At 43.5% G+C, this 26,328-nt stretch overlaps 1 protein-coding gene across 1 annotated transcript; it reads right to left on the bottom strand.

The window, feature by feature from the left end:
- Positions 1-18,972: 18,972 nt before the first annotated feature.
- Positions 18,973-26,012, bottom strand: KCNK18 (potassium two pore domain channel subfamily K member 18). Its single transcript, XM_005229758.3, has 3 exons — positions 25,679-26,012; positions 24,379-24,525; positions 18,973-21,152 (listed from the first exon to the last, which is right to left on the bottom strand). Exons 1-3 carry the CDS (start codon positions 25,893-25,895, stop codon positions 20,341-20,343), a joined length of 1,176 nt encoding a protein of 391 aa, XP_005229815.1. The 5' UTR covers positions 25,896-26,012; the 3' UTR covers positions 18,973-20,340.
- Positions 26,013-26,328: the final 316 nt, after the last annotated feature.

Below are 26,328 nucleotides of genomic sequence, written 5' to 3'. Positions count from 1 at the left end.
TATAGCAGGTCAACCTGCAGACATCTATGGCTGACGTGGGGTGATGGAGCAGGAGCCAGGCAGCAGCAGCTTTCTGCAGATGTGTGGGACGTGGGCACCACGGCTGCGCCGTGCAGCACGGGGCCAAGAGGGTCGATCTCGCACCCGGCGTGTGACGCTGGCTGGGCTGTGTATTAGATTAAGCATCCACATTCTCTAGTCACCAGATTTTCCCTGCAGGGACAGTCAGTCACTGTCAATATTTATAAAGCCCGATGAGACCTTCTCACTGAAGGGCAGAAGAAGCGAAAAGTGTTTCATCATGATGAGTTTCCAGCTCTTCAGTGACATTTGATGAAATCATATTAAGCATAATTATATTTGAGGGGAGCACATCTAAGTTCCAATAAGCCTTTATAGTTATTCATTATCTGATGTCCTCATTTTCATTTTCAAAAGGTTTGTTTGCTTCATTCGGTGAAATTAAGGGAGAATCATTTTCATAACCTCTTCAACTTTCAGGCCCTTTAATGAGCTTTATGGGTGAATATTTGCACGCACTTGATTTTTGGCTTCTAGGGGATCCCATCATATTCGTGAAGTTATAGACAATAGCCTTGCAGATTTAGAGGCTGCATTTCTTTGGTTATTATCAAAGGAAGTTGTTACATAAAGAAAGCAGACTTTGTGTTTTCAGAAATTACTACAGTTAGTGGGATGAAATCCAGGCATTACAGCTACTTCACACCAGAGTTGTATGCAGATTTAAAGCATAAATCCCATTTTGTCCATTTTGAGGGCATACTCAGGATTTAAATGGAAATGGACAGAGCAGCACACTGACTTGTACTACAGATTAATATCTTCTCTCCCAGTCTGGTCTAGCTCATTATTTAAGTCCTCGACGTGGGGACAAAGGGTTCTGGATTTTAACAGGAGTCCATATATTCATTCATTTTTTCTTTCTCTTTCTGTGCCTTTTTCATGACAAATCCAGGTTAGAAAGCTGAAGGCTGCATATTGTATCTGTAACTGTAATTATAATTATAATTAACTATCTAGATTGCCTCCAGTACAGAAGGTGAAGAACTGATGAAGGTGCTAATTGGCTTCTGCATAATGATGTATTTCCCAATAACTTTTCCTGGTAGTCTTATTAAAAATCCTTTTTTGGGGAAATGAAGGACGCTTGAAATAGTACATTGTGAACAATCACCATAAGAAGAAGCTTCTGATAAAAAGTAAGAAGCACCAAAATATTAACAGAACATAGCTGTTGAACACTGTGTATCTGTAACTGATAATTTTCCAAAATTAAATATTGATTTTTAAAACGTTTTCTATCTACTGAACACCACTGATTGACTCCTACAGAGGTACATCAGATGAAACCTGAAGCAGCATAATTTCTGAGGAGGCTTTCCTTTTTTTCTAGAGGGCCATATATCAGGCCTGGAGCAAACACTGGAAGTTCCTTCCCTTTTTGTAACTGCAAAAGGCCTCACATCCTTCTGCCATATCTTGTGTTAAATATTAAACAACACACTGTCAGCCAGCCGGCTACAGTGAAATGAAATTTGTTTGGATTGCAGTCATTCAAACGCAGGCCTGGCCGTTCAGTGCAAAATTGTCTCATGGAGCACTGCATCTCCTCTTCCATTAACATAACAAGTACTCCTCTGTTATCTAGAAGCTTTGTTTTCTTTCTGTATCTTCTTAGATTGCTGCGTAAGTATATTGTAGGAGATCCCATGTACTTTCAGAGGGAGGACACCCAAGGCAAGGGTCTGAGAATCAAGCTCCTGTAACCTTCAGGAGTTCTGGAAATTCAAAACTCACATCTAGGTACTCGTAAATAACCTTTGTTTCTGGTATGAGCTGGACATCTCTGAATTCTGGGCTGATCCCAGTCTCATTCTGAATCCAAACATAGCTTGAACATCTCTCTGATTTCACCTATTGTTAAAGGCTCTGTGTTTTGCTTCCATGTGCTTTCTTTTTGTCAAAAATAATCAGGTACTCCAACTTCCACTTTTTGGAAACAATGACCTGTAATTTAGCTCTGCTAGAGCCTGCATCGACATGAAAGGAGCTTTCAATAGGCTACCTCCATCACCTGTGTTTTCAAATCATAATATTTGCATAGACTTTCCCTTCACAAGGATAAATAAAACAGAGAAAGCAAAGTAATAAAGGGGGGAATCAAGGATAAAAGAAATTCGCAATCAGAGTTAAGGCAACGCATTATGCTACATCTTTGTTTTTCAGATAACCCAAAATAACTTCAAAGTTAGACTTTAAAGGCAGGATCAATATCCATAGTAACTAATTGCACTTACTGCACCTGCTGGAAAGTGCGGTTGCTGTGTCCATGAATACCAAAGTAAAGCAGGATGCTACAAATAAACACAGAGCCTCCCTGAAGGTGTGTCCTTGGGTGCTTCTATGCTACCAGAATGCTTCCACTCTGCTGCTGCTACTGCTCAAACTCTGTTGTGTTTTTAAAAAATACCTTGTGCTTTTTCTCCTGTTATTCTTGACACCGAAGGCATTCTCCAGAGAATTAAAGAAATTTTGCTGTCCTCCCTCAGCCCATGAAGAGTACAGCAATCTTGGCCAGCAGATGGACAGCTGGCACATAGAAATTGATCATTAGGTGATGCCTTTTTTCCCTTTGTGCTCTGTAATGCAGCTCTCCCTGCCTCTCCTCTCTTTGATGTAGATTATATGCTACTCAGGGCAGGCGTTACCTTTATATTATTTAGGTACACAGTGCATAGAATCAAGGGCTTCTACTCCTGGCCTGGGACTACAAGCTGCCTCCAAACAGACGCTAACACATCAATAGGGATTTATCATTACTATTAACACCACCCCTCTGTTAGCACCGAGCTGAGCAGTTTGTTCCTTTGCAGACTGAACGCAACTGCCCAAGTCCAAACAGCACTTCTATTAACCATTCAGCAGTTCCAAATTTAAAATTTTTACAAAAGCAGATGCAATATTCTGTAGCTGAAACTTCTCTTTGTGGATATTGCACAAGCAGAGCATACCTTCTTGGTATTTATCAAATGTTGTAACTCATTTGTATTTCTTTATGAGACAACAAGCAACTCAGTGTAAATGGCTCGTAATATTAGAAACTGTTTCCTATGTGGTATAATTCTATTAGATTACACAGATAACATGTTTCTGTTTCTATTTGTCAGTTCTAAAAGCAGAACTTGTGGAATCAGAAAGAGAACCAGGTCTGAAGTGTACAGAGGAGATCAATAAACAGAAGCAAAGATATCTTGTCTTAAACATTTACGTTCTCGGTCACATAAGTCTTTCCAGTAATTTCCTATGGATATATGATATTATTTAAAGCACAATGCTTTGATGATAGGTGTTCAGATGGTACCCTTAGGGAACAGATCTTGCTCTTTTTAAAATCTGTGTTTCTCCAAAACAGATTAATTGACAAATGTTAACAAATACTCACCAAAATAATTTGCTTGCTCCAGTATAATTCTTGAGCATTTTTTTAGGGATTGCCAGTCATTCCTTTCTAATAAAAGAAGCAGCATTCGTTGGGCAGATAACAAAATTAATACTTGGACTTATTTTCTGTACAGACAGACCCAGCACATCCCTCTGCGTATGAACTGCACTTTTTCTTTCTCTTACCCTTATCTGACAATAACCACCGCCTGGGAAAATACGGCCTGTTGCAGCTCTGAGTCATGGAGTCACAGATACGGCTTGCGCAAATGTAAATGGGGCCGGTGATGGAGACCAGTGATAAATCTGTGTCAGGGGGGTGAATTTGGGTCCGTTTCCACCCTTCTGTGCAGGCCTGGGGTGCAGACCCAGCTAATGCTGCCTGGTCTCTGCCGCTCTCCCTCTCTCCGAAGTCCCCATTGCTCTGAGCAATGTCCATTGCCGCTCAGGTTTCTGTCTGAACCATGAGATTTGCTCCAGGGAAGGCGGGGGGGACAGGGGGGAAGGCAGGCGGGGGGGACGGGTGCAGGGGGAGGGCATGGGGGCTGCTGTGTTTGCTCTGCACGCTCAGCATCTGCCCGCTCCCCTCCTTCCAAAGCAAACACCGAGAAACCCCTGCGAGCACCTGGCACGGGCGGGCTGTGGGGAAGGTGAAGGAGGCAGCACGGGGCCGGCAGCAGGATCTGTGCCCGCTGCCCCCCTCCTGGCTGAAAGGTACCCCAAGGTCACACGCTGTGCTCCATGGCCTGGGAATGACACTCAGGAGCATGTCGCCAGTGGTTAACATCTCCTTCTCCTTCCCAGTTACAGCAGATTCACCCACAGTGTGTTTATTGTTGTTGCTGGCAGCCGTTCTATTTCCCCATGCATTATATTTCCTCCTGTGTTCAGGAAAGGGAAAGTTCAGTGGCTGGAGCAGCATTCAAAGGGCTGGTAAGGTCGGTGTTATTCCAGGATGGGGCTGCAGTGCAGCAGCTGACATTTGGCGTATTTACATCAGATCTGCCTCATGCAGTTATAATCAGCGATGCTACCAAGGCTATAAGCTGGAATGATTCAAGCCCCATGGCCTCTACCATTGCAACATAAATTCCACTAAAAATAGCAATAATAAGAGAAACCGGCGACATTTAAGCAGAAGTCTGGGCTGAGTATGAGCAAGGTTGGAAGAGAACAAACAAAAGATTATCTGTCCTTTGAAACACCCACCTTCTTGCCAATTCAAATATTGACTGGCTACAGAATAGGAAAATCACTGCTTGCAGTGGGATGGAAATGGCGGAGTTTGCTTCAGAGATAACCCGTAAAGCAAAAACGGTGTTTGGAGGCTTCCAACAAAGGCTGGAACTCCAAAGCAGAAAAAAAGCACTGTGTGCATTGAGTGGGCTATCTCAGGGATGCTGTTTCGGTGTGAAATCTGGGTGGAGACACAGATTTCACCCCAGGCTGCTAGGTGATATTTAGAAGTGCTCAGTGGTAACAACAGCCTTAAAGAATGGTGGTGAGAACATCCTCCCCCACGCTGTTTTCATGGGCATGATGTGAAATGGATGGGGGAGACTGATCTGCCTGGAAAGAAAATCTGTGTGTGCAGGGTATCGCTCAGCTGGATCCGTTCCCTAACCCAGCTCCCAGGAAAGCCACGCAAGCAGAAGTGCCATGACAAGTGGTGTGGGGTAGCATAGGGCATGGATGGGCTGGATGGTCCATGGGGAGAAAGGGAAAGGGAGGAAAAGACAAGGAAGGCAAGGGCAAGACCATAAGTGCCATGATATCAATGCTCACCACTTAAGTCTTAGCATAGCTGGTTGCTAGAATGTGTGCACAGAAATAACTTGTGTGGCTTCATCCATTAAGAAGGAAGATGCCTGGGCTCTCTCCCTCATCAGTGCTGAGAGATGGGTTGGGAATGCCAGTTTCTCTTCTCCCACCACAGAGGAGGTCTTGATACGACTCAGACTGCATGCCTGTCTGTCTCCAGCAGCTCCAGTTAGGTAGGATGAATATCACCAGTTACAATCACCTTCAGCAGTTTCCTGGACCTTTCCTCCAAGAGGATTTCGCATCAGTTACTACATATCTACATTAGCAAGCAAAGCAGCACAGTAAGAGCATACCTGCAGGGTGGCACAGCTGGCAGCGGGGACTCCTGTCCACACCATCTGTGTTTCGGGGTTTTTACTTTGGATTAGCTCTAGTTTGCTCCTGTCAACCCAGCAGTCATCAGCAATGGAAGTGCTTGGGGCACATTCCTGGTGAGCACCCTGCAGTTTCCCAGGGATCCATGTGCCCACTCTGGAGTGCAAATCCAAGTGCAGCAAGTGGGGACAAGCAAGAGATTCACTTCCAAATGCACTCCTGGTCCACAGACACCTGGAGTAGCTATACTCCTACCCACCTCACATTGCTCTTGTTGCTCAGCTATTTCCAGAAAGCAGAAAGGGAGAGCTCCTGCAACTTCTTTATTTTAAGAAAGATATTGCTCAAAGAAAATCAAGTATCAAAGGATTTATTTCTTCTTTCTTGCTCTGTTCCTAATGCTGAAATGGTAACAAACACTTCCCACTGAACTCCCAAAGTGATTACCCATCTTCCACCACCAGTTGCACATGGGATCTGCTTTGTGACATGACTCCCAAGAGCTCCCCTGCCTTCCAACACACTCTGAAGTCAACACTGTTCTGACTAGGTTAAGGTTCGTGTTGACCATTATTTTAATTTTAGTGTGATGGGTGATGGGGTTTTTTTGCCTTTTTTATATCCTTTTTTTTTTTTTTGACCAGTGATTTTTTTGCATTTTAAGACTGAAAAACTTCAAAATCAGTGTTTCTGTCTGGGGTGTTTCATATGTTCATTTTCTAATGCTGGAAAGGCCTGTACAGATCAGTTCTGAGAACAAAGAATCAGAATCCAGTCCCTTTATTATTAACTCTTATATATTTATATATATTATATATATATATATATATATATAAACTCTTTATAATTAACTCTTTTATCCTCTGCTGAACAAACAACATATTAAGCTTTGCCACAGTCCTCAAAGATATTATTTTTTCAATGGAAGAGGGCAAATGAAGCCAAGGAAAGTTGTAATTTGTTTTAGGTCATTCAGCCAAAGCAAAACAAAATAAAAAACAGAGCAGAATGTGCCCAGTTCCAGATTATGGTCTCCTGCCAGCAGCCCATGCTCCTGCCTAGCGGCACACACAGCTGCACAGGCAGGGGTTGTGCCCCTTTGCACTTGCACATGAGCGAGGGTCGCAGAGACCTCAAGCTTCTTCGGCTCCCCTATGGGTTTGGGTGGCTCTGGCTTAGGGACTGGCATTTCGTCACCTCCTCTGTCCCTGCGTTGGGCAGTAATGTGCAGCCAGCACTGGAGGAAACTCTCTTTCACCTCCTGGGGACCAAGAGAGGAACTGGAGAGAGGCAGGGGAACAGCACCACGGCACAGCCAGCAGACCCAGCTGCTGTTTCTGGCTCTGGCCCTGAGCTGCTGTATGGCTTGAAGACTTCTGTGCCTCAATTTACCCATTCATATGGCTGTGGTTAAGAAATTTGTGATGTTTCCATACATTCTATGTATTTTTTGTCTAAAAGAAAGGTTAAAATAACAATTGATTGAGAAGCGTCCTAAAAATCTATGCTTTCTTTGTGTAGGTAAAGGTAGGGCATCACACTAAATGATCTTTGTGGTCCCTTCTTGCTTTAAAAGTAATAACAAATGGGGTTTTCTATGTAAAGTTTACGTATTTTGTTATTCTTTCCTTTCTAAACTTTATTCATCTGCTTCTGAAGTCCTCACAAATGCACTATTCCTACGCAAAGAACCTTGTTCCTAACCACAGCTGCGTAACATTTGCTAGCTCATTCTCTGGTTACCAAAGCCGATGCCCGCTAGCCGTGCAGGACCACATCCCCAGGCGCTGTCAGGCGTCCGTCCGTGCTGGATCAGCTGGGAAGGGGAGCGCATCCCTGTGCCTGCCCGTGCCGCCTGCTGGCGCCCGGCCCCGCAGGAACCAGGTCCCGTGGCGCCATCTAGTGGCTTCGGGTACCGAGCGACAGGGGTCTGCCGTGCTCCGAGCGACCCAGCCCGAAGAGTAAAAATAAAGGCAAGGCATTTGCACTTACTGGTAACTCTCAGGGAATATAGCAAATGCAAAAAACAAACTTCACGCTAATACAGTGAGAATTTTTTAACCATAAGTTTTTCTCTTTTTTCCCAATTTTTATTTCGTGCTGTCACCATTAAAAACACCAGAAGCGGAAACCATAAGAAAGAAAATAAGAAGTCCAACCTCGCTTCAAGGATCTAGATCACGGAGGTCAGACCATAAGCGTTATCGTACATCCTTCACTCTGCAGTTGCTTAAGAACAACTTTACTTCTCTCCAGGGAGAGGCAGAGCTATGAAAGGGATGCGCTGGAGCAAGTATCTCATCGCTTCTGCTGAGTGAAGAATGGAAAGGGACGTTTCTAGGAAGAAACGGTAAAGAAAAATATTGTTTTCCATAAATACATTTCTACTATTTTTCAGTGGCAACCATAATGTTGAAAACCACAATCCAAACCCAGGATGACTTGGTTGTGATCGAAGAACTTGGGCTTTTTTCCTAATTATTCCCAGAAGTAAATACGTCTGAGCCTTTCACTCTTATTTCTGCAAGCTTCACCGGCTGAGCTATAAACCTTCAACTGCATTCAGACAGGCAGAGCATGACCTGCCAGAGGCACATGTCATAGCATGGCATCACAGGTCCTGGCATCAGTGGGACCACTGGAGCAGTCTGGACCAGCCCTATGCCAGAGAGATGAGTTTTTGTGTGATATAGGAAGAAGCACCCCATGCACCCCTTTGATGTTTAACCCCCACCGTGAGGTTGTCTGAAAATCTGACCATTACACAAGATGTTCTAGCTGGCTAAGCTCTTTCCCATGGGCTCCTCAAGGCATTTTAGAAATTCCCAGCTCTGCTCCTTCAAAGTCTGCTGCTGTGTAGGGAACATGACACTAATCAGTGCTACCTTGTGTCAGCACAGTTTGCCCTGTAACACCACACAAAAAGCAAGTGCCTAGCACAAATCCAGGGCATTTTCCCATTCCAAATGTGCTGTCACAGTGTAAAAAATTCTGTATTTCACTGATGTCAGTGCTGGCTTCACACCTTTGTCATGTCAGTGCTGCCAAAGAGAAGCAGTGAAGATGTAGATTTGTTATGGGCACAAGCCCTGAGAAGGAGGTTTAGAAATCTACTCATGAAATATAGAGCATTATTTCTATACTTTGTATGAAATATAGGGTATTATCATTACATATTTTTTCCCAGTGAATGACTTCCCGTATTACTGTTGCAATAGATGCTGAGGCAGATGTGGGGAGTGCCCACAGCTGGGAATCACCAGGAAGCTTCTGCACCCAGAATTACAGAGAAGAGGGCAATTAAAGGCCTTGACTCCACAGGCGTTACTGAGTCAATGCTTCCTTTGGCTGGAGTGAGGGTATTGTCTTTGAAATGCACTGAGGCATCTCCCAGGACTTTAGCAGTGCAACTAAAATAGCAGGAGCTGCATTATTCAGGGATAGGGTCACATTTAAGGTCTTTGCTTTTCCTTTGAAGAAAATAAGTTTTGCAGTTGGTGTCAGTCACTGCAGGTTTGGGAGTTTACTTGAGCTATGCAAGCAGTGCCTTGTCCTTTCACCACAGAGATCCATCTGAATCATGTCAGAGGATGTAAAGCATCCAGGAAGCATTGAGACAGTCACTCGGCTGTGAAGTTCCAGGTTATATTTAGTGGATGCCTGCATACTTCCACAAATACAAATTACTCACCCATCAGGACAGCGTAGCATATATAGAAAATAGAGCTTCACCCTTTAGGAAACAGTTCATGCCCCTCAGGACAATTAGATATGAAAAACTTGGCAGGGAGGGGGCAGATGCAGTAGCTGTGATTTGCATCTTGACGATGACCACATGTAGATGAGTTTCCAAGAACCAGGCATCAGACTGGAAGTGTAGCCAATGAACACAAGCACACTGTCAGCCTGTCGGGGTCCCTGGTACCCCAAAGAGCCTACCTGCCTCACCTAGCCGTTTGCCTCCGCCAAAGGCCTTTGGCTCCAGAACAGAAAGAAAAGCTGAAGTCAGAAAAATTGTTCCTAGCACACTGTTGTTAGGTAAGGACTCAGGGTACTTATTAATATTTATGACTCCATTTATTTTACAAGCTAAATACATGACCTGCTAAACCACCTGGCCGGAATTCTTTGCCAATGATAGGCCTTCACTCAGAATAGCCTTTGAGTCATGCCAAAACATAAGTACACAATGACTTCGAGAGCCTTTCTAGGAATTTAAGCACTTAAACTAGTTGCCATAATCTATTTATTCTGACCGTCCTGAACACTGCCCTATGCCTAGCAAAGGCAACAGAGCACATGCATGCTAACAGACTCTCAGCTGAAAGAATAATAAATCTGACATTGCTGAAATATTTTGATAGATCAACAGTACATTATGACACCTCAGCTTTTATTGCCATGGGCAGAGAAGTTAAACCCTGCATGTCCAGAAGCAGGGGGACTCACAGAGTTCACATGAAGATGAGTGTGATGGCAAGGTGTGGAAGCAACTCATCCGCCAGGCAAGTAGCATCCTCCTCTAATCAAAGACCCCAGATCCAGAGGCACATACTCCTGTAGAGTATTTACACATGTAGGCTTCCTCTCTCAGAACATCATGATGAAAAACCTGCATGAACACCTGCCACATTTAGCATCAAACCTTAAGCAAGATCATTTCATCTCTCTGCTCCTCTGTTTCTTCTCCATGGACCAGAGACAGGAGTTCCTGCACCCACAAGGACAGGGTGCTGATAAATCATTAGGAAGTACCCCCAATATAATGATGACCACAAGTCTACAAGAGTGTAGAACATACACTTAGCATGTAGATACAGAAATTGCTGAGATCATGAGCACTAGAAGCCAGGCTGGGATGTCAGCCTCTGGGGAGCCTGGCTCAGCAGGTCCACGGTTGGGCAGGGCTGTAGGGAGCCGGAGATTGGCATCATATGCCATCACTGGGGCAACTGCTGGTGGCCCTGGGCTTCTCCTGGGCAGGGTGGGGGTAAGCCCCGAGCGGGCTGGTCAGGGGCATTATGGCCTGTTAGTGCCTCAGGGCCCAGGCAGACTGAGGCTGTGGCCAGCTTCTCTGTTTTGCTCTTCTATTGGCATTTTGGCTTCTCTTTATCTTGTACAAGTAGGAGGTAGTAAGGAACAGATTCAGTTTAAAAGGCTCTGGGACTTCAAGAGAACTTCCACTCAAGTGGGCAATATTTTGTGTATGTGGCTTTCCAGCTGCACTACAAGTTTAACTTTCCTTCACTCACTGGGACTAAAAATTAAATTAAAATAGGCAGTAAGTCCAGAGAGGTTATCTCTTCGTTAATCTTGCAGGAAGGATTGGGGTGTATTCTCCAGATTGCAAGGACCCAGAGACCTCTGTAGAGCTAACAGACTGCAAGGCTACTGTCGCAGCACTCTCCAAGCTAGCCAGCTGCAACAAGGTCTTTCACCATCTCAACCGTCATACTCTTCATACAATCCATCTGCTACCTTCTCCTCACCTCATCCAGTGCACACTCTCCCTCGTCTTGCTTCCTCCTCGGCTGCTCTCTCTTCACTGGCTCTCAACCACTTAACTTAACCAGCCACAGCTGCACCTTGTCTACATCGGCCAACCCGCTGCCCCTAAAGCCAACCCACAGCTGTGTATTACCAATGCTAATTAACCCAGCTTCATTCCTCTACAGGCTACATCTTGCTGTGCTCCAGAGATCTATATGGGACTGCAGAAGTAAGAGCTATCTGAGGCCCAGGAGCTCATTGCCCAGCCAGACTGGGCAGTTACAACCCATCAGACAGTTTGTGCATTTGCCTAGCTCTCTCTCAGACATTGCAATCTGCTTTGCTTTCCTTTCCTTTTCTTTAAATCCTGTTGTTTCAAACCCTTTTTGCTGTGAAGCTGTCTCCCAGCTTAGCGTATTTCTGCCCGGTTTCAACAAATGTTTCAGAGAGTGAGCCAGGCAGGCTCTGAATTTAAACGTGCCTTTTCCTCTGAGCATCTACCAGTCTCTCTCGGCCCCTTCTCGCCAAATAACAAGCGTTCAAGTGTGGTTGCTCTTCTGACTGATCTCTTTTCTGCACCTGTTCCAGCTTGGTTCAAAGGCAGCTCTTGTCTGTGAACAAGTGATGCTCATGGACTCATGAATACAGAATCTTCTACTGTAAATCACGTAATCTTGAAGATATAATAATACAACCATAAACACTTCTATATAAACACTTGTCTGACATACATGCCTTCTAGTCTAGTTTCATAAAATGTGCTTGATGATTTGAGATTTTGCAAGTCTATCGCATTTCTCTTTCCCCACTCTGGAGAGGTGAGAAGTGTTTTATTCATTCTTTGCTTGTCAAATTCTTGCTGTGTTCGATGACCCCACTCTTCCAGCTTTCCAGGCAGCTGCAAGCACCTTGAATGAGAGCTATCCAGATCGTTGCTGAATGTTAAATTAACTACTGAAGACTGACAAATTCATGCTTTTCCCAATATCCAGAGGAGGTTTTAAACCTCATCCAAGAGGTTTATGCAGTGATCACCATAAATACTTACAAATACTAACATCCTAAACTACTGTGTTGGTCAGGCATTGACTGATTGATTGGTCAGGTCAAGTGCCCATGAGCTGGAACACAGCTGGCAGGGTGAAGTGACACAGCTGGAACAGGACAAGCAGGCAATGCACACACTTTCCTTGTAATGAAATTTGTGTTGCATGAGGCTTCTGCATTCACGGCTCCTATTTCACTAGGTTTCTGCCTTTTTGAAATACACCGCAGCTGCTTCACAGATCTACTCAATCACCCAGTGACACATATTTGTGCACTTGCCACGAAGATTTTTGCTTTCTTGCTTCGCCAGCACGGGCAGGAAGTGATAAGGTCTGCTTTAGTTACAGAGATGCATGCTGTGGCAGGCAGGCAGCTAGAAACTCTTCGATAAAGTATGGTTACTTAAGGTCCTTATCTAAGATGCTCCGAAGAGCTGCCATAATAAAAATAATAAACACCAGCCATAATAATTATTAACAGAATTCAAGGAGTCTGACCCTAATCCCCTTCTGGGTTTATAATTTAATGGTTTTGCTGACTTTGACAGAGGTGCTTCCCTCTGAAACTGCTGAAAGTTAAATCAGAATCAGGGCCCAAATCTTTTGACCTCATTTATAATGGAGCTGCTCTGAAAGGTTGCATAGCTCCTCGGTGATGCTTTTCAGACTAAAAAGCAGGTCAGATTTGTAGATCAAAAGAGCTTTTACCAAAGTCAACAACTTCAAATCCTTCCGTCTGAAGTGGCAGGCTGGAGACTTTTACCGGAGCAAACCTCCTAATGTTTATTTGTGACACCTTTTCCCCAACAATAGAAATACTGAGAACAGTGAACATCCACCCTAAACCCTATTTTAAAATCACCTGGAGACTGAGTTACTTCCTTAGTTGCTGAGTTTATAGCATTGCTAATTTTGGTGCTTCTGTCTCCCTATTCTCTTTTAATGGAAAACAAGGCTAACAGGAAATCTCCATGCTTCTCCAAGGAAGAATTCAACCTTTGCCCCATCATGGGGTGAGCCTCCATGTCCCATGGGGCACGTCACATGTCTCAGGTTCTGCCTGAGGGTTCAGGGATGTGCTGGGCCACTGATGGGAACTGAGATGGGGAGCTCTGCCCAAAACATGGCCACAGAAAAAAATTAATAACCACAGAGTGCTTGATCTAAGTAGAAGATGCATCCTAATACTTTTCTATTTTTGACCAAGAAGAACTTGGGTTTATTTCATGGAGAAGTTTCCCTGTCTCCAGAGTCTGTGATCATATCCTGATTGCAGGTCACTGCTGATAGCAAAGACAAATAGCCAGCCTTTTCATGAGAAAAAGAAAAGACAAGCAACAACCACCAGGAATTTAGCTAGTTTGTGTGTAGAAAAAACCTTTTCCATGAGATGGCAGTTTAGGCATGAAACAACTCTTCTAAAACCAGGATCAAAGGGATTAATGGCAAAACATGTTTCATTTGTCCCTTGTTTCCAAACCTGGTTTTGCTAAAGGCGTTGTCAGCTTTGCCATGGATTTCAAGATCAGCATTCAGCCCTTTGCTTCTTACGTAGCATTTGGAGGTGGCTTTTCTATAATGTAAAAACACGTATACCTGCCAGTCTTTAATCTTTTTGAACACAAAGTGTGTTTGTTTCATCAGCATAGCAAATTGCTATAAAAGCCATTTGGTAGCATAACTTTTCTTGCAGAGCAGATACAAAAAAAGTGCTCTTGGCTGTCTAATGTTAGCCCAAGCATGCACTTTTTATTTACAGATCCAGGCAGTAAATCAAACTTCTTAGTACAGCAAATCATGTCCTGCTCTTAAACTCTAAGGAAAGTTCATGAACCTTCATTTGCTCTTTTTTTACCCTTTCCAGTAACTACAAAACTGTCTTAACGTAAGACTATTTAAACTGTTTGAGAAACATCTTTTACCAAGAACACCAAGTATTTCCTGGTCTGAAGTGGATCATACCAAAGTTTGGTGTTCTCCCAGGAGATATGAAAAAACTTGGAATCAGCCCTGGAGAAAGCCAGTCCTCTTTCATCAGCAGAGTGACCTGACCTGTTGCCGTCTCTGTGCGAGAAGCTGGAGTTACAGTGACAGCGTGGGGGGACCACAAAGAGCTTGATATTTCAGGTCCTTCCCTTCTGTCTCATGTGAACATGTTCATGTCAGGGGGTCATTCAAAGATGAAATGGCTAAAACCCACCGTTTTGCAGTTCAGCTAAAAATCCTCCTAGAAATTCAGACTTGCTTTGAAAACATTTTATGAAAATGCCGCTATGATCTATTAAAAAATTCTGTTTTCTTCAAACTTCTTTTAAGTGTCATTAGAAGTTCTCATCCAGGCATCAGCCAGTTCTATCATCCAGGAGGCATGGCAGCCCTCTGCTTGTGGCTGGCAAGTGTATTTGGAAAACCATCCATTAAGCATCAGTGAAATCTAGGCAGTCGACGTTCTCCTGAGGCTTTGTATAGTTGTGTGCGGGGAAAAATAGCCTAAACCCGAGTGTATTATCAAGCTGGTGGGCAGAAGGCTTTATATATACACTGAATTCCCCACACCCCCGAAGTCCTTTAGCAGCCACAACTTCTATTACTTGCCTCAGGAAAAGTGCAAACTGGGGAAACTGTAGAATGTGAGCATCTTATACCCACACCCAGGGACCCAGCCTCCAACTCTGGCACTGCTTCCCAAATCTTTTCGTCACATGTGACAGAAGACAGCGAACGGGTGGCTTTCCCCCCCAGGGCACTGATCAGAGAGCACAATGACAGTCTGCATCAATCTGCAGGTCAAGTAACTCTCTTCCAGCAGCGCATCAAGTATGTTGGCAATTTTACATGCTGATTTTGTGGTGTCTTCTCTCTCTCAGTTCCCCTGTTCACACAGGACTTTGTAGAAGCAGATAATGTAGTGAGTCAATGTTGTTAGACAACATCGTTACACTGATTTCTCATCAGTAGATGCTTAACACAGCAGCTCATTTTTCACTGTCAGATGTCTACTCTTTTCTTCTTGCTTTGCTTTCCTTTCCCTTCCCTTCCATCTTGCCCATTTCTTTCCACTTCCTCTGGATATTGGTACATCCTGAAAATACACAGACATGGAGTTTTATGTACAAGTTCTGTGTCAGGAGGATTCTGGCTGTGCCCAGACTCTGAGAGCTTCATCAGCTTGACAAAGTCTGAACCAGCCTCAAAAGAACTAGATTTTATCTACTGAGAGACTGACTTTTTAACTCAAAGGGAAAAAAAAGAAGGGAAAAAAAAAGCTCAGATTCACATGCAATACTGAGTGCACAAGCCGGCAAACATTTGTCCAAGCATTTCCTAGAACTCTGTAATGAGTACCACGTGCAGACAACCAGCTATTGGCACGCACAAACAGCGCATTCATGGACTTCCTTGTCCGTGAAGGTTTGCACTTAGACCTCAGGCTGCTATCCTAAAAATATTGGAGTCATATATGAGAGATCTGTTGTCTTCACACAGCTATTACTTGCTATGAGTGATGGAGCAAATTCCCAGTATTTCTGTCACCATCTGTGCTTATGTACTTCCACAAAGATAATGGAAACTTATCCTAAGCAACCTGATCTCTCTTGCTTTACATGTAATCCAGGCTATTGTTTTGGATGGCTTGACCAATATTTTTTCTATATGTATGTGGTGCATAAGGTAAGGAAGAAAGGGAAAGGTAGCCTAACTAAATACTTTAAGTTGCTTTCAGAATAAAATACGTCCTGGTAGAACAGATGACTACAGCCTGTGGAAGTGCTTAATAATAATAATAACAAAAACAACAACTAAATAAAAATGTTTTGTTTGTGAAAGCCAGGGAAAATATTAAGAGCCATCATTCTGGCTTCACAAAACACTCACATTGCATGCAACAGCCACACATGCTCTATTTGATGCACCCTGTGGTCTAAGAATTAGGGTCACAAGGTATGTTTGGAACCTGGAAGCAGAGGGGGCTGCAGGGACTCCTCTCAGCTGGAGTCTCAGCCTTTGCCTGTGCTGAGCCCACCACCGTGCATGCTATTAGCATTCATTATATGAGAGTGTTTTTGTGATGTGGGTGCATCTCCACCTGGAACGAGTTGAAAAAGCATAAAGGCCATCAAAGTGCTATCAGATGTTATTAACATTGAGCCCGCTAAAATCTGGACTACATCTGAACTACTGGCACACAGATGACAAGTCCTAAAGCCCATTAAGAATTTCCTGAGTCCTCAGACATATTGCTTGTGCAAAAGATGCTTCTGAATGGGTTGTCATTCTTTAAACGACAAAGCAGAGGATAAGAGGAACAGTTCTGACGGTTTCATTAATGGCTTTTCAGTCTAGTCCCTGTATCTTCTTTCTGCCACTGTTTTATCTCTCAGGAGGCTTCCTTGCTTCTGCCCTCCCCGTGGCTCCTGATGGTGACACCTGTGCTGGAGCCCAACAACCATGACCACTGTGCTGGTTTGAGAAAGGGCTCTCCAACCGTGGGCTGGCTGCACAAACCTTCCCCAGGCCACAGGCACCAGCCCTCACCATCTTTTTGGTCTTTCAGGCATCTCTTCACCATATTTAAGTCTATACAGTAAATGGCTCCTTCCACTGCCATTGCTATAATTTTCTCCCTCTAACCCTTCTGCCCAAAGATGATTTTCTGTCCCCTCCACTCATTCCTCCATCCCTCCCTCTGAAATTCCCAAACCAGGAATACCCTCCTCTCTGCTCCCAAGTGCTCGTGACAGCTGCCATCTTGGCCCAATCAGGAGTGATTGATCCAGCATCCTTCAGCACCAAACGCATTTGATCTGTAAAGCTCTCCAGCTGGGTCTGTAATAACTCATATCCTTTGTGGGTTACACATCAAGCAACTCTTTCCCCATCAGTCACGTCTTTCCTGATAGAAAAGCTCCTCCATGAAACCCTTCACAGCTAATCCACCACCTCATGCAGCATGTGATGGAAAAAACTTATGAAAAGCAGTATTTTGTGCTGCTTTGATGCAAACAAGCGGATTTCCATCTTAATTTTGTTGAATAAAATCTTCTGGGGGCAGAGGTGGTGAATTCTTCTAGGATTTAGACCATGACAAGAGCAGTCAACTCATAAATATTTATGCCTGAGGCTCACTAAATGAGCTGCTACTCACTACCTTGTTTCATTTTCATTAACTCTGTTGCTGTATTTATTGAGCTACAGTAAATAAATATACTTAAATAAATTTACTGATCCTGCTGCACAGACAAAAGCGCTGCTGTCGCTGTCAGCGCAAGGCTGCGGCACACTGCCCTGTCCTCTGGGAAACTGGCTTCCAGCTTCGGGAATAAGAAAATTAGGGCCAGATATTCCTGTTTGTGTGGGATGAATGTTTCAGTGCAACTGAGCAGAAGACATAAATGCCTTCTTATCCCTGACACTTGGGTGTGTGTCCAGCTATCCACCCTCCTTTAGGTTCACAAGACAAATGACCACGTTATATTTGCTTCAGGCTGGGTGTGTAGTGTTGCTAAATCGCATTTTTTTGGTGATACGTTTTGCAGAATCAGAATGTGCTCATTTGTCTACCTTGCACGCAAATCTGAAATTAAATATCTCTTCAGAAATTAGATTTACGGAATATTTTGTTAGCTGTATCACAACCTGTTGTGACATACTACAGGCACTGGAATCAGGTCAGCACAAGGCGGTGCAGACGGTGGGTTGCAAAGGGAGAACACAAGGACAGGAAAGTTTGTAGAGAGCCTTCCTCCTCATCTGCCAGTTTGGGAGTCAGTGATTATTGAGCCAGAAGTGTTATCTTTGTATTTAATTGCTTTTCAAATTTATCTTTCATGATTTTGTCCCATCTCCCATGGGATCTAGTGTGAACTTTCAACCACAACATCCTCGCATGCCAGGGAGTACTCACAGCTGCATTATATGTTGCGTGAAGTACCATTTTCTCTTCTTTCTGTTTCTTTTCTTAAACCTGCCACATGCAAGTTTCATTTGGCAGCCTTAGCTCTCAAAATGAAAGACATTTAACAATCATTCCATCATTCCCTATTTCCCCTCCTTGTGCCCTTCTAGTGTTGCACATCTCTCCTTCAGTCTCTTGCCTCTTTCCAGACTGGAGAGCTACTCTGTGTCTCATACGGAAGTTGCTCCCTATCTTTATTTATCCTTTACGCTGGCCTATAAACTTTTTCCAGTTTTGCATATTCTTTGGCATGTGAAGGACAAGAGCTGTGCATTGTATTCAAGAGGCAGGTGCATTGTCATTTTACAGAGGGTCATGGTGATGTGATTTGTTCTCTCTCCTTCTATAAAACACATTTTCACCCCCCACAGCTGACAGGTTCTGTATGAAGGAAAGCTGTTTACTGCCATCCCTTGGCCAGAACTAGAATGATTTGGTGCAGAATGCTTATTTCAAGTCCAGCCAAAATTCCCTAAGTCCATAAAGTAAATGTGAAGGTATCAAGGTACCATGTCAATGCAAAATCGATAGGGGATGAATTCAGGATTAATCTCTCTCCATAAATGAGTTCTCACTGATATAAGAGTAACAAGTCAAAGGATATAAGGACTATTTCTGACTGATGCTGGCAGCGTCAGGCATATCACAAGGGAAAACCCTGAGGAGCAGGAAGTTCTCTGATCCAAAGCCCTTTAAATCATCCGAGTCCTTTCATTGATTTTTAAAACTCTGGCATGGATCCAAAGCTCTACACTGATTTTAATCCAAAGGCATGAAATATAGTAATATGAGAGTAGTCTGTACAGAGGGACTTTGTACGTGAAGCCAAAGTTGTGGTAAACATGAAAAAATTAACCGGAGATCCTTCCAGCTGCTGTATTCTTTATTGTTATGCTCATTAAACACTTTTCTATATACCATCATTTATTATATATTTTGCATATCATCAGTGCTTAATCATAACTAATTGTTAATAAGGACTGCACACACATTACCATGTACATGGAGTGTAACAGAGGTAAGATGCTATATAAAATCTCAGCTTCAAATGGCAAATTTGCTATGGAGAATAATGACAAGCTATCATAACCAAGCATGCGTTAATATCTAGAGATGTCATCCACATCCAGTGGGCATGCATATCATTTGCAAGTTAAGAAGCGGTTAATTAAACTCAGTGGTTTCTTTTATAGACGGGGGTTTTTTGACAGAAAAAAATTATCACTGCTAGCTTGAATTAGATTATGAATAATATAAGCAAAATCTTGAAGAAACAGCGTTATTCACATATTAATGTGCTCCAAAAATACAGGATCCTCACCACACCCCAGTGAAACAGGTCGGCCTTTCTTTCTGTGAGTGCATCAAGGAACTCCAAGAAGTCAAGCAGTCTGTGCAGAGCAAAACATGAGTTAGGAGTGGGATTGGTGTCCCAGCTTCAGGGTCACTGTGTGCCTTCACCCAGGTGGCCATCTCCAGAGCAGAACTTGTCATAAGCACTTCTCTAGCTGGGCATGATGAGATGCATACCGACTCTGGGCTGAGTACAGATATGATAAATCATGATGGGAAAGCAGTGGCTTCAGCCCTGAACAGATGAACAAATATCTGACCGATTTCTGGACAGGGGACAGAGAAAGAGGGGACAATTTGGTGTTCCTTCCTTTAATTTTCAAATTCCTTTGGCTTGCACAAAGGTGCTGTTTTTGCAATACGTGCAGTCATGATGGAAGGGCAGCTGGGTTCATGCTCCTCCTCCTCAGCTCTCTCAGATGATGTATCATATTGCAGTAGCATGCTGTCCCTGTTCAGTACCAACAGCCACAGCCAAGCTGTCCCTGGCTGCAGACAAGGTAGAACAAGGCAGTGATCTGGACCTTGCTTGGACAAATGCTGAAAAAATAAAAAATAAAAAATCCTAAACTGGCTTGCTGTGGGAGAGAAGACAGAAAGGCTGCTGAAAGTCAGAGCTTTGCAAAAGGTGCTAGGGAGCACTGGCAGGGAGAGCCTTCTGCTTTTTCATCATGTGTCATCTTCTTTTATTTAGGAGATGGGACCTTGTTGGGAAGTACTCCCTGGAGATGCCTTCACCAAGTGTCTCCTGAGGTGTTCAGCCATTTTACAGTGGATTCTCAGAGGAAATCAGAATAAAATATGCCTCCTGCCAGCCCAAGTCAGAAATGCACAGGAGCAGTTTAATCTCATTGCAGTGGCCAGTGCTTACAAGCGAAGGAGAAATGATTGCTCTTATTTTGGATATATCTTCTTTGATGGCATCTTTTTCTCCCCACAAAATGAAATGACCTTTTTATACAAAGCAATCAAGCGGTCTTGGCCCAGCTTAAAAGCGATGAAGACAATTTCCATGCCAATAATAATATAGAGGGAAAAAAACAAGAAAAACTTGGGGTGTTCCAGTTGTGTGTCTCCAAATCCAATAGTTGTCAAGGTGATAAAGCAGAAATAAAAAGCTTCCTGAAAATCTAACCTGGTTTCCCAGTGTGGGAGAATAGCAGCTGCACAGGAGATGTACACAAAGATAACTAGCACCATTAATACAATTGGCACATCTAATTTTTCTAACTGTTTCCCTATCTTGTCAAAATTCTCAATTACCCTGGACATTGTCTTTCCCCTGGCTAGTTCAGGACATGAACTCCATCTCTCAATGCTTTTATTTCTTGTCAGTTTTGTGTGTTCATTTTCTCTGGCAATTAACATTTCAAAAATTTCAGCATTGTGGTACTTGATTGGCTTTCTTTTAACACCTGGCTGACTTCTCAGCACCTCCATAATAGTCAAGGGCTCACTGATGACTACTTTAGACTGCGCCCTGGGTTTCAGCTCAACCTCTTTGTTACATGTGGATCCAGAACAGAGTTTAGAGGCTAGAATTTTTGACTGTAGTTTTCTGAATTCATTGTAAGATTTGGATAAGACAGTTGCAAGGATGTCTCCCATGTCTGTCAGGACCAAGAACATCAGAGGGATGCCAAATAAAGCATACAACATACAGAGGTATTTTCCAGTCCGTGTCACAGGGTAGGTGTTACCATAACCTTGAACAAAAATAAGAAGAGGAAGAGAAAAGGAGAGAGAGAACATTGTGATTTATTAGGTATTCATGTCCTCTGAGCTTTTGGTTGCTGTCAATTGTAAAAGTAAATTTTTAGTCTAGAGCATACTGTTCTTTTTGCCTTTGCTTTGAAGTTAGCAAAATTTTGGAGGCTTAAATGCTCGTTACTAATGCAGGCATCCTACCTCTTCAAGCACATGGAGGCTTGGATTCTGCCAGTCCTGCTGAATTAACTCTCCCTGCTTTATCTGCACCTTACCGACCATTTGACTTAACCATCTGACAACAAGAGGCTGTTTAGGGAGGAGAAACCAAAGGTTTGGGCCAGCCCAAGCCTGGTGTGCAGCCTCTGTCCTGCCGGAGAGAACGGTATTATCAGGGAGATTTCCTGACCTGGGGATCTGGGTTAAGAAGGATCCAAAAGGCAAGAAAGCAAGAGAGGTGTTGGGCCCCTGGGTCCCTGCATGTGGTGGAGCTGAGGGCTGAGCTGGACCAGCAGCCGGCACTGGGGGAAGGCTGTGCACCAGGAGGTGGGGGATCGCCTCCCGGCCAGCCTCCAAGACCTCACAGGACCACTGGAGGATTTCTGGGAATGAAGCTCCCTGAGCTCTGGGAAGATTCAGATCCAGATGACCGTCTGAATCTTGAAACTATGGATCAGGCTGGGACAGTGACAGCCATACCTCAAACTTCATTTCTTTGCCCAAACTACTTGTGGCACATGGTGTGCTGGTCACAGAATGTGAGATTGCCCCTAGTCCCTCAAGCCGAGCTCTAGCGCCATTTCTTGCTGTACTGACAGCATGTTTGACCAGCTTCATAGTTTTCAGAAATTCTTAAATGCACCTAGAGAAACAAAGGGTCAAGTGAGGAAGCGTTGTTTATCACATGAGGAAATGCATGTTTATTCTAGAGTACTAAAGCTTACAAATATCAATTACAATGAATAGGGAGGTACTACTAGGCACATGGCCTTTATGATATATAAAACGTAGCAGAAGATATGCCCTTTCCCTAAATTCCATTTGGGTGTTTGTATTTCCTTCCTCTAACATACTGCGGATGAAACTTAAATTGTAAATTAGTGTTTTTCCATTACAGTGGGAGAAAACATCAGCATTATATTAATTGTATTAAATTTTAACAACCATTTTTCTTCTCATGCTCCGAAAAGACATAAAGCCTTTCTTCTCTCCCTTCAGAAACATTTTTCTTTTCTAGATGATCTTCCAGGCGAGGTACTTAGCCTGTAAGACTATTAGCTCATATGCTGAGGCATGGTTTCCTTCAATTTCTTTGTCCATTCATATTTGTTTTCACTAATAGCTGCCATAGGCTTTTGGTCTGCATCCAGCCTGAGTCCCCCTTTGCTGTGAGGCACTGAAAAAACATTTATTCCCTGTCAGTCTGCTCCCCACTGGCTAACTGGGAATGCTGATCCTTACTGCTGAAGCAATTGGGGAAGATTAATTATTGTAGTTATTGTATGGAGTTTTGGGGTGGTTTTTTCCTCCATTCCCAGGCACTAAAAATACCTAGTGCAGTTTCAAGGGCTAAAATTTATCCTGAGCTTAAATTTAGCCATGCAGAATTCTAGCCCAGCTGACCACTAGGCAACCTCTACAGGCAAAGAGACGGCAGTTCAGCCAACCGATCTTCAGACTAGATGCCTCACTTCTCCTAGATAATTAAAGGTAGCCAAATTGGCTCTAACCTGAAGTGATTTATCAGTTCCTATTACTGCAAATAACAAACAAACAGAAAAGCAAACCCACCGCGATGTAAATAGCCTCCTACTAGCAACAAATATTCCAGGCTTCTAACTGATCCCAAAACTCAGCTCAAAACCTGAGGAAGCTGTGTTAATGCTCAGTGCTACAAAGGCCAGAAATAATGACAGTTTAGAAATAAATATGTTAGGTCACTGTTTATTTGTAAAGTCCCATGTTAAGGGAGATGGGTAAATATACCCCAGCAAGAAGTTTTCAACAATATGGTTTTCCATCAGTTTGCTGAAGTCAAAGCTTTCTGGTAAATTGTCCTCTTCCAAACGTTCCTAGCTGTTGTGTTTATACTAGGAAATACTCACTGGGGTGAGGATTCAGGTCTGCACCTCCAGGCTCTGCCTCTGTCTTCAAACTCAGGGGCTGCAAGAAGCTGAGTTTGAACAGTCACCTAAACCATCAGTCTGAGGGCCAAGCCTCCGCCGTGACTTAAACAGCACACAAGCGTGTCCTACAAGCTCCAAGGGAGTATATTAACTCCCATATATATATTAAATAGATCTATATTAAATATATTATTAATATATAAAGTATTCAAGGTTTGGTTTTTCTTTTACATTAAGATGCATATCCACGCGGGGATTTTGAGTATGTCCTAATGCCTTTGCAATTTGATACAACACTGTGGGAATATTTCCCATCCAGCTTTGATGCTGAAAAATCCAGATAGTCAGTGTCTGTACTTGCCAGCATTTGAGGAAGGTTAGCAAAGGGACAAAAGTAGCTTTGGGAATGGGCACGAGGACTTGTATTTAGCAATGCAGGGGGAGCCAAAACCAAAGCAGATGTTTCTATTTCATCTGGGTCCTCTTCTGAAATGTGAAGTCAGAATGAAAGATTTCAGAAATGTGACTTAAACATGGCCATGTGCTGTTAACCCAGAGAAGTGTGAATGGCAGCTGCATGGTTAAGTATAGAGCTACAGATTTACAAAGCTGGGTTAGACATAAATAAGAGGGAAACAACTGAAAAACAATATGTGCATAATGAATTACCTCTTTAATAAGAGGTACTTACTATTATAATAGAGGTATTTAATAATAAATTACCCAACATACTGCACAATAACAGGAGGGATAAGGTTTGACTGAAAAATGGAGCTTTCTTTTTACTTTAATACAATAGTTTTGTGTACATGTCATATATGAGTACATGTTATAGTATGCATGTAATGATGCAGCTAATTAGTGTTACTATCATGAGTTACTAGATCCTGACTTGCTTCGGAGACTCAGCTTTGTCTCTGCCATTTGTGTTGGCAAAACCACCTTCAGACCCATCACCAATACTCAGGAGAAAAATTCAAAAGGATTTGGGGTTTGTGTTTGGTTGGTTTGGGTTTTTTCATTCCCCAGAAGAAATACATTGCAGAAAGCAGCAATAGCACTTGATCCTGCAGGGGGGTTACTTTACCTCTGAACTTACCCACGGTTGTGAAGACTGTGCAGCAGAAAAAGAGAGACCCAAAAAAAGTCCATTTCTCTTTTGGATTGACAAACCAGTCTCGTTCAGCTTCGCTGAGCAATTTATGGATTTTTTGCTTAAACATCTCCTCATTTTCTGTCATGTTATCTGTTACAGTAACAACAGGAGATAGGGTGAGTGTTTGCAGACCGCCACTCAGAGAGCAGCCAGCCTGTTGCTCCAGCCAAGTTTTCTCCAGCTGACAATCTGCTCGTACTCTTTTAGAAGCTAAAAATATTCACCTCCCCCTCCTCCCCGCCCCAACCCCCCCACCCCACCCCCCAGCACCAAGAACAAATCAGGTGAGTCCAGTGGCTTTGGTGAGCAAAAAAACGAGGAACAAATAAACAAGCTATGCTCCAACAAAGTCAAAATATGACACAAAGATAAACATAAAGAAGCAGGGCAGGAACATTGGATATGCAGCTTCCAGCCTGAACATCCTGTTTTATTTTGGACTCCCCAGGAGATTAGTCTTCTTTTGATCAAAAAACACTTGAAATGCAGAGCCGGTAGGTGACTGGTACGAGCTGCTTGGGTTGGGTGTGCTCAGCACCCTGCTGTGGATCCCAGAGCCTGAGCTGCTTGGGTGGGTGTGCTCAGCACCCTGCTGTGGATCCCAGAGCCTGTCCCTCCTTCCTCCTCCCCATGGTTGAACCCTGCTGGAGGGGACATTATCTACAGGGATGCTTGCCCCAGGCAGATCATCGTGTTAGCACAGCTACCTGAGTGAAATTCCAAGCCTGTGTATGAGCCCCAGCACAGATCCAGGAAGTTTTCTACCCCTTCTCCTCCCCTCTACCCTCTCCATCAGCACCACTGAGTCTGGGACGCAGCACTGCACCTGCATCCCTCTGAGCATCCCATCGCCAGAGGGCTGGTAGGGAAGCCTGGAGCTGGGAAGAGGGAGCTGGAACAGACCTGAGACAGAGGAGTCGGTCCCCAGCAGTCAGTGGGAAATAGCATGGGAATCTCAGCTGCTCTTTAAGGACCTTAGGGAACTTGGGCAAAAGGGAGAACACAGGCACCTCAGGAAAAGTCTTTGCAGGCAAGAACACAGGGACCAGGGAAGCTTGCAGCCAAAAATCACAGCTAAGGAAGACAAGCAAACAACAGCAGTCATCAGCTAGGCAGAGGGAAAATTCTGTTTGCAGGTTCAGCTGTCAGTATTTTGAAGAATGCCTTCAAAAGTCTCATTCAAAAAGCAAAAGAATGAGTAACTCTCTGTACAGTTAAGTCATTTTGAAATTCCAGTACATACCTGATAAATTTCTGGAGATGTACCACAGATTCTGCAGAAATTTTCTATATTCTTCACTTGAATTGACCTTCCGGTTACCTTCAATGTGGGAAAACATGAAAGCCCCAAGAAAAGCATAGATGACAAGAGACAGAATGAAGCAGGCATGAGGAAATACTGCCCAAAATATTTTTTTACATGCCCTTTTACCTCGCAGAGGCTGTGATGTTGATGCCATCCTAAGCTTACTCTTTTTTTTTTTCTTTTTTTTTTAATTTTGTGGAGAAGACACAGCTTTTAGAAATGAGGATGAGGTTGTAAAAGCTTTTGCATCCTAGAAAAGCTTCTCCTGTGAAAACAAGGGTTGCTCTGCCTCGGGCTTTCAGATCACATGTCTTTATAAATGAAGCTTGCACTACATTCCCAATGGAAAAGGAGCACAACTAATCAACCCTTGAAATACTTCGCAGTTGACAATATGCCACTCTGTCCCTGAATTACTATTGATCAGCCAGCGCCGTAATGCGCACAGATTACCAGCTTCTGTGGGTTTCTACTGGAGCCAACCCTTGTCTAAAGTTTCTTGTTCTGAACTACAGTTTCCCATTTATACGGCAGAAACATTTCCAGCTCCCAGGAGGGAAAATGCACACTGTAAGAGATGGATTTCT

Source organism: Falco peregrinus, chromosome 1, assembly GCF_023634155.1.
Source record: "Falco peregrinus isolate bFalPer1 chromosome 1, bFalPer1.pri, whole genome shotgun sequence".
In the NCBI taxonomy this organism is placed as follows: Eukaryota; Metazoa; Chordata; class Aves; order Falconiformes; family Falconidae; genus Falco; species Falco peregrinus.
Note: the sequence above shows the minus strand (reverse complement) of the source record. Positions and strands in the feature narration are given on the sequence as shown.

What these genes read in the sequence shown, in the direction of transcription:
- KCNK18 (XM_005229758.3), bottom strand. Translation starts at nt 25,895, where the DNA reads ATGGCATCAACATCACAGCCTCTGCGAGGTAAAAGGGCATGTAAAAAA. An exon ending in CATCTCCAGAAATTTATCAG is followed by an intron (nt 24,526 to 25,678) that starts GTATGTACTGGA and finishes TTACTGTAACAG; the next exon opens with ATAACATGACAGAAAATGAG. An exon ending in CACAGTCTTCACAACCGTGG is followed by an intron (nt 21,153 to 24,378) that starts GTAAGTTCAGAG and finishes TTTTTGTTCAAG; the next exon opens with GTTATGGTAACACCTACCCT.